Source organism: Eimeria mitis, genomic scaffold (genome assembly GCF_000499745.2).
Source record: "Eimeria mitis Houghton genomic scaffold, Emh_scaff764, whole genome shotgun sequence".
In the NCBI taxonomy this organism is placed as follows: Eukaryota; Apicomplexa; class Conoidasida; order Eucoccidiorida; family Eimeriidae; genus Eimeria; species Eimeria mitis.
Window position 1 is genome coordinate 1 of NW_013575600.1, and position 8,509 is coordinate 8,509.

Sequence of the window (8,509 nt, forward strand, 5' to 3'; positions counted from 1 at the left end):
CAAACCATTGCTGGCAAAGAACTACTGTTCACGAGATGCTTGTCGATGTGTTGGTACGCCACATTACGCATCGCCATCGTGTATTTCATTGTTGAATGTTATGCAGAACTAGGCGCACCTTTAGATCTACTGTGTTTTGTTTATATGGCCTGCTCGTTTTAGGGTCTAGGGTCTAGGGTTTAGGGTTTAGGGTTTAGGGTTTCTTGATGGAAGTTTTCTGGTGTGTCATTTGTTTCACATGTGCAGGCAGTACAGCACTTTTTGGGGCCTCTAGAAGCTCGCACGGACCTGCGGGGAGCCGACGTATTCAGTGACGCTGTATCAGCCTTGAAAGCCTTCGAGAAGTTTCACAAAGAACACTGCGGGCCACGGGAGCCAGCCACTCCTACTCCTCAGGCTGCATGCCTGGAGAGGCTAGAAGCGTCGCTTGCTCACCATGCAGCAAACGGGGGACCGGCGAATGTTGCGCAACAGCTTCTGCCTATTCTCAGTCTTTCGTGTCGCTACAGAGACCAGATGGACCACTGGCTCTCTGCGGGCCCTGAAGAACTGGAGAGTCTCTCCTTTTTCCTGGGCCGTGCTATTATCATCGGTTCCCCCGCAGCAAGTCTCGTGTATGCAGACGAGGGAAAAGAGGAGGGCTCGAAACAACAGGAGCAACAACAGCAGGGCCAGCAGCAGGAGCCACAACAGCAGCAACAGCAACCGCAACAGCAGCAACCGCAACAGCCACCAAATCCAAACTTACCACCTAATGAGTTCGCGCTGTACAAGCTTCAGCGAGACCTTGCTCTTTTACCAGAGTTAGCTGTGGAGTTGCATACTGGACCTGAGGAAACCCCAAGTCATATATCTCCGTCTTTGCAGATGAATGCATTGGATGTTCAGACAGCTGAGGACCTTCGCCCGTTCATGCCTGAAGACTTCTCCGTAAGTACTGACATGGAATCCACTGGAGGTGTACAGCAGGCTGGCGATGGCAACAGGAGAAGCCCGCGAAACAGTAGGAAGAGAGATATGGGTGGAAACACAGACAAGGAACACGACGGAAACGGCGATCATCTTGGGGACTGTGTGCATAGAAAGTCGGCCCCTGTAAGCATCTGGCTGGAGAATCTCAGAACGTTTTGCATAAACTCAAAAGATCCAGCAGGTGCAGATGCTTGCAGTGTATTGAAGCGGTGGCTATTTGGGCCAGAAGAACAACAGGGACCCCAGGCGGACACAGAAAACCCTATGAAATCAAGAGCAGCACTACCTGCACTCATTCGTGTTGCAGAGTGGAACATGCAGAAACCTAAGACGACACTCAACATCCCTGAACTGGATATTGCTCTCGAGCCGCCCCATTTGAGGCCAGGTGAGACTGAGTGTAGGAATAAATATTATTCCTATATATATATATATATATATATATATAATATATATATATATATATATATATATATATATATATATATATNATATATATATATATATATATATATATATAAGACGATGAGATGCCAGTTATAGTACGATGATGGCTAGAAGTGCAACGAATACGTGCGCTGTGTGAATACAGAGTCGGTAGATTTGTGTTTACTGTCGACGGTATATCGGAAAGCAGCAAATGAAGGATTTCATGTGCAACGGGAAGTTCACATTGTATCTATGGTTTTGCTTTTCGGGTGTCTGCGCAGGTGCAACTGGCCGAGACGAGATGGAGAAGGCTCAAGCCTTCAATCTAGTTGGAGCTATTTACGCAGGAAGAGGGACGGTGAGACATCAGCGGCCTTCTGAACGTGCAGCGTGGAAGCGGATATCTTCCGCTCTAAAGGTACTGAGGGACGTAGAGTGCAGCGATCTTCTTGGGTAATGTTGAGAGCTGCAATATCTTGAATACAGCTGATGCATCTTTGGGTGGCCATAACAAACACTCCACCCAGCTTGGGAGCCTAGCAGCGGCCTCTTGCGTTACCTAGGGACGAGGGGAGAGATCTTTTAGTAATTGATAAAGGGGCTGTATAGCATTCCAACGGAGATGCTGATGACGCCAGAGAAAGCATAAAATAAGAGAGATGGATATCGTTACCACACACGGTAGTGTAGTGAGCTGAGCCCAGCTCGCCTCCATGCGATTCCCCCCTGACTGACTACAGGAGGCAAGTCCCTGTGTCCATGCAGTAAAAGTCTGATTTATACTTTAAGAAGCATGAAACCTCACTCAAAAGGATATTAGTTCTCTACAAGGGAAATATTTCTCTTGTTTCCGGTTTACGGATAACCTCGGTGTCGGTTGCGTCACTGCCATCCCTGACCATGGGCTCAACCGCAGCGCAAGCCAGACCGAATCCGGATCCCGGAACTGTTATAAACTACGGTATCCTCGGTTTATTTGCTTTTAATTGCATACTAAGCGCTTTTAGGCTGAACTACGTGGTTTCGATGAGTTCTTCCCGGTGCTCACCACACACGGCAACGAGGGCTGAGGGATATACTTTCGTAACCCGGTTATTCTTTGCTCCTGTTTCAGAGACTTAGCACACGGGGATAGGCAGGAGAGTGGGCTCTCTTTCTGTTGTTATGTACTTCTCGCCTCCCTCCCCTTCCTCCGCTCAGAACGCAGCAGACCATTAGCTATACGCTGAGATAGATCCAGCACATCGATATATATCCGCTGAAATTATTCCACCGACCGCTTGAAGAGTCAGCTCAGAAACATAAAATGAAATCCTGTATGTAGAAGGCAACGGATATTCTGCTGGCTCTTTCCGGCCAGAAGTGGCAACGCTGCACGAGTGAACTGTGTTTAAAAACAGCACCCTGCAGTGTAATTCATTGTAATGGAAATAATTACAAATGAGAAAAATACAAATGAGCAAATACTCCTGTCGCAATCAAGAGTACATAGAGCTGTGACAGAGCGCACCCGCGACGGAGATGGCCAGCAACTGTACCCACAAAGTGCTCGCATAAGAACTGAATGAAGCAACTATATCCGTTTCAGAGATAACGAATGGCAATATGAATTAGGATTCTAATGAAGAAACAGAAGAGCCTCGTCCCCATAATATCTCTTGGTAGTTGTCGTAATCCTAGGACTTGTTAGTAGTAACGAGTGTTCACATCTATAGAAGTTTTACACAGTGAATCTCACTAACGTATTAGAGCCAATTTTTACAGTGAATGCTAATAGATACGAGCCCCTTAGGACGGGGATTCGGCGTAACAAAGCCTTCTAAGTGTATTATTAAATTATATTTTATATTATATATTATTATTAAACCCATATTAAATGTAAAATAGCATCGGGGAAGGATGCTGCTGGGTAAGAGAGAACGAGATCGTAGGGATTCGAGTCTAGATGTATGTTTAACACTGCATGACTGAACATATAAGAAGCTAGTGTATGAATACCATAAAACTGAAACTCAGTTAATTAATATGCAGGCAGCGCAGAAACAAGCCGAAGTTGCAGTGCCCTACAACGGCGCACCACCAAGCCGTCTGCGTGGAGGTGCGAGCTAAGGCATTCAAAAAAAGAAAAAAATGCTGGACTCATCGCGGGTTGACGAGACTAAAATAACAGAAAAAGATGCATATACTGTGTCTGTCGTCGAGTATGCTTCAGAAGGTGGGGAGGGAAGCAGTGTATAGCGACTCCAGTTTTTCAACTAAATTTTGTTTATATTTATTCTTCTGGCTTTCCCTTGTTCCTAATTAGCAAAACATCTCTAAAGTTGTTGGAGTTCACACCCCTATATGATGCTGCCACTTCAACGGAAAGAGAGTCGGCGTATTTCTCGCGAAGAAAGGATATAAACGCCAAAGACCCGCCGCCAATGCCGAAATAATACCTTCAACAAACAAGAATACAAAAGTTGAACGGGGATGTAAAAGAGAGAAGAAAAGCTGTACAGTGAGGATTTCAGCATATCGGCAGGAATGGCTTTGTTGTAACTTGATGCGTGGAGCAGACACTACATATATTAAGACAAGAGAGAAGAGAAATAAATAATATAAAAAAATTTATATATATATATATATATATATATATATATATATATATATATATATTGAGAAATAAATAAATATATAATAGAAAATATATTCTAATTGGCGTCGAGAGGTAGCAATGGCTTCTTATAACAAGATATTTCAATTATATACTGGAACCGAAGCTATATTGAATTCGTAGAGAACATGCAACAAAGAGAAAACTTAAAAACGAATTTACTGGGGTTTACAAAGGACACGTCAAGAAGAAGAGTAAAATAAAAATAAAGTAAAAAGTAAATATTTATTATCTCACCTCTTGGAGGCGATAAGAGCGATCCCGTCCTTGTGAAGTAAACGTTTAAATATTTCCGCAAGGGGCTCAAAAGTTTCCTCTCTGTATGTTCCTTCGGAGCAGAAAATCAAACTATATTGAATTTCTCGTGCCTTGGACTGGCGTAGAGTTTCAGTTGCTGAGTCTGGGGTTGCTGCTGGGGCTGTCAACCCATTGCTCTCTGCCACCATCTCTATCTGTTCTTCGGAATTTGTTTTTGTATTTTCGCTTGCTTTCATCTCTGCCGGTGCTTTTGTTCTTGCACATTGGCATGAACAGCAAATCTTAGGGTACTCTTCCCAGGACGCTGCCACGCAAAGGGCGCGGCCGTGCAGGAGAGTAAAGCTTCCCCCGCCCTTTTTCTGTGCGTTGCCCTCGTCTTGCGTTGGGTTACCCATAACATCTACAGAGGCAGAGGCTGCCCCAGTAGCACCGAGTTCGGCGGCTGAAGGCGAGGGAACGGCGGCATGAATGGGAACAGACAACTCATGCTGCTGTTGCAAGGCAACGCCAACGCGGTCATTCTCCGTATTCTTCAGGATGTTCCAGCGAGTTGCTAAGTTGAGCACCTTCGAACGAGAAGAGAACAAGAACACGAGGGAAAGAGGAAGGGTTTTACANTAAGGAGCTCACAGTCACATATATGAGCATATGCATCAGCGGGCAAACTACCCAAGTAACAAACTAGCTAGCCAACTGATCAGAAAAGATACAAACGAACGATCGGTGTCCACCAGGGGATCAACATTTCCATACTAAACTACTAGCGAACAAACTAGAAAGCTAGCCAGCCGCTCACTTCTCTAATGAACTAATTTACTATCAATTCTATCAACAGTCAGATGCATAAAAAAAAGCAACGAACAGAACTACTAAACTGCTCAGCCAGACCACGCGTGGCCACGCATCCATAGTAAGCTGAACACGAGAGCCACCTGCAGCAACATGAATTCTGTCGGGGCGGGAATACGGGGGATATGCATGCAAAAAAGAATGCATATGCATGCAGTTTTATTATAATAAAGTCTCACATCCTTGTTTAAGTCCTGAAATACCACGGCCGAGGCGCCGCTCTTGAGAGCCCAGATGCCCAACAAGCCATGGCCGCATCCTGCAAGCAGAACAGCTTCTTTGTGTTCACGATGAAACATAAAGAAAACAGAANCAAGCCATGGCCGCATCCTGCAAGCAGAACAGCTTCTTTGTGTTCACGATGAAACATAAAGAAAACAGAATAAGATACACGGTCATGAATTCTTTCTGTTTCTGTTTTGTAAATATTTCAGCCGATGTATTGCATGAAGCACAGAGAAAAAATTAAGGATATACAGAGAAGCATTCGCAGCCAGATGACGCACCCAGGTCCAGCACATGGCCACTGGTAAGCAGAACACGAACTTGTTTAGCTTTCGCTTTCTCTTCCTTTTGTAAGAAACCCAAAAGGTCCCACGTACACTCCCATATTGAGAAACCTCCCTCATATTCCCCTTTTTTCACCTGAAAATGCAGCAGCAACTCATGCAGCAAATACCCAATACAGGCAAGAAGAGAAAGAGAAACACAGAGAGAAGTACACAGACTGAAATACACAACGACACACATCAGAAGTGCACAGATATGCCTCTTATTAAGATGAACGCGGCCCCGCTTCGGGGCAGACGGAGCCAGAGATATAAACAGAGGTACATACGAGAGGGAATGTGAGAGAGGGAGTAGAATCAAAGACACAGAGAAGCATACACACCAAGAAACATGCATAGAAACCTATACGCGAGAGCAGTACAGCCAACGGGGGAAGCAGAGATTATGGTGAGGGACAGGCAATGCATGTACAGAGGGCTTGCTATTACTTCAGCCTGCAGGAGAACTCAATGCCTCTAGTTACAGTTTATTTAGAAAGAGATAATAAGTCATTCAGTATCTAACCAGCATATCGTTGCTGGCGGTGGGGCATCCTTTCACAGCAAAGAAAACTGCGGCTTTCTCATCATCGCCTGAGCCCTGGTTCAAGTATTCCTCTGGCGCTGCTGCTGAAGAATTCAGTTTCTTTTCTTCGCTTTCTACAGCACCCGTATGTGGCTCTGTGTGTATGCTGAGCGGTACACCTTCTGCAGTGACTCGCNTTCGCTTTCTACAGCACCCGTATGTGGCTCTGTGTGTATGCTGAGCGGTACACCTTCTGCAGTGACTCGCAATGCTGCGAATTGAGGAGGGGGCCCCCAGTCCTCAGGGAAAGCCATTTCTTTTGAGAAGAACAAAAGAAAAAATACATAAATATAAAGAAAATAGATAAAAAAAATTAATGTTCTCGTTCTAACTTAGATATTCAGAGAAGGAAGGACAGGAATACAGCAGCAACAAACTCATACGAAGAAATGCTTATACGGAGTAGCACAATGCACTGAAACGGCGGAACTACCGCAGGCTAAGCATATTTATACAGTATTTATATAATTAATTATTTTAAACGCTATAATTTTCTGAAAATATAAACAAAAATATGTAAACAATCGATGGTGAGGATAAAGATCTACATATGCCTGGGGGCCCCACGCCTGCTGAACCTCATCGCGCCTGGGGGTCTTCATCACTACACTTCGCATATCATGGTTTCATTTCACCTGAATAACTATATTTTTTGTATTTCTTTTACTTTGCAACTAAGCAACGAGCATATGCAACGGCAAGTGCCGTTTCTTCGTGCGTAGGGGGGGCCCTGCAGCGGGAAGAGGCGCTGTGGATTGGCGTCTACGAGNAAGTGCCGTTTCTTCGTGCGTAGGGGGGGCCCTGCAGCGGGAAGAGGCGCTGTGGATTGGCGTCTACGAGCAAATGCGGCTTACAACGTCCTAAAAGTTGAATAATATGGTTGAGTGAAGCAAAATATATAATATTTTCCGCCTGCTGCGCCTCATGGGCTCGCGTTGCTGCAGGCTGGCCGCCACACAAACGCCCAGTTGCGGTATACCTCTCTTATAAGCCAAGCATCCCGCCGTGCAAGCATTTTCTTCTTTTGAGTTTCTGCTACAGCTCAGCTGTGTATCTATCGTTTCTGTTTTCCTTTTTTATTTTTTTTTATTGCTTGATCGCAGCTTTCTTTGCTTTTGTCGCTCTCTCTGCGCCGTGCATATATATGTAGACGAAATGGCAGCAGAAGGACTTTCTGTATTTCTTCCTGGGGATTACTGCCCTTTGATTCGACCTTCAGAAGGAACAGCAGCAGAAGCAGCAGCTGCTGCCTCCGCCTCTGCAGCAGCAGCAGCAGGTGTAGCCCGTTCCTTTGACTGGAGTGCTGTGCATACCCCCGTGGCTCAGTCTGCTGGGAATACAGACCCGCAGCAGCAGCAGCAGCAGCAGCAGCAGCAGCAGCAGCAGCGGGAATCTTCAGTAGATATAGATGGAGCAGGGTATTGTGTGAAAGCTAGAACGGCATCTGTATTGCTGCCGCGTCACGCTCTGCCCCCCCACGCCCCCACCTACGTTTCTATCAGCAGCCACAACATATACACCCCGCGAGTAGGCGACATCGTCGTCGGTGTTGTTCACTCAAAAGGATCTGAGTATTACGGTGTACGCAACCACTTCACCTGAAACAATAAAAAAAAAACTGCAGCATATTCAGTACCATCTCCATGCTCTGATGGCTCTCATACAGAAGAGCCGTCGGTGCAGCATATACAGCTACAGTATCATCTATATATATATATATATATATATATATATATATATATTTATATTTATATTTATATATGTATGCAGGTGAATATCCGTGGCTTTGCTCCCGCGCGGCTGGCAGCGATCGCGGGCTTTGAGGGTGCGACGCGGCGCAGCAAGCCCATGCTGAGTATAGGTTCTGTGTTGCTGCTGCGTGTTTCACATATATCTCCGCTGCTGGGTGCTGATGTAACCTGCTGCAGCAGCAACTGCAGCAAACCATGGACAAGCAACGAGAAGGTTCTAGGAGAGCTCAAAGGAGGCATAGTCATTGAGGTTCCTATTCCTTTTGCATTCAGGTCTGATGACTCTGCCTGCTGCAGTGTTGCTGCTGCTGCTGCTGCTGCTGCTGCTGCTGCTGCTGCTGCTGCTGCTGCTGCTGCTGCTGCTGCTTTTTCTGCTGCAGTTACCCGTGTTGGTGTTGCTCTGCTAGTTATACACTGACTAACACTTGAATGTACATAATTTATTAGTCTATACAACAAG

General features: G+C 45.6%; 3 protein-coding genes across 3 annotated transcripts in view; 2 read left to right on the forward strand and 1 right to left on the reverse strand.

Moving 5' to 3' along the window:
- Positions 1-35: 35 nt before the first annotated feature.
- Positions 36-1,858, forward strand: EMH_0021590 (uncharacterized protein; the record flags this gene model as incomplete). The annotated part of the gene is made up of 3 exons (XM_013501802.1): positions 36-53; positions 247-1,360; positions 1,683-1,858. The coding sequence occupies 3 exons, from the start codon at positions 36-38 to the stop codon at positions 1,856-1,858; spliced, it is 1,308 nt and encodes a 435-aa protein (XP_013357256.1).
- Positions 1,859-3,673: 1,815 nt separating this feature from the next.
- On the reverse strand, positions 3,674-5,493 carry EMH_0021600 (uncharacterized protein; the record flags this gene model as incomplete). The annotated part of the gene is given in 4 exon segments (XM_013501803.1): positions 3,674-3,839; positions 4,295-4,881; positions 5,344-5,474; positions 5,478-5,493. Coding segments are annotated over 4 exon segments (900 nt in total).
- Positions 5,494-7,453: 1,960 nt separating this feature from the next.
- EMH_0021610 (uncharacterized protein) overlaps positions 7,454-8,509 on the forward strand; it is a gene marked incomplete at both ends in the record, with an annotated part of 1,435 nt that continues 379 nt past the window's right edge. The window contains 2 exons of the mRNA XM_013501804.1: positions 7,454-7,879; positions 8,069-8,322. Of these exons, the coding sequence (XP_013357258.1) occupies positions 7,454-7,879; positions 8,069-8,322 (680 nt within the window). The remainder of the gene's footprint in view (positions 7,880-8,068; positions 8,323-8,509) is intronic.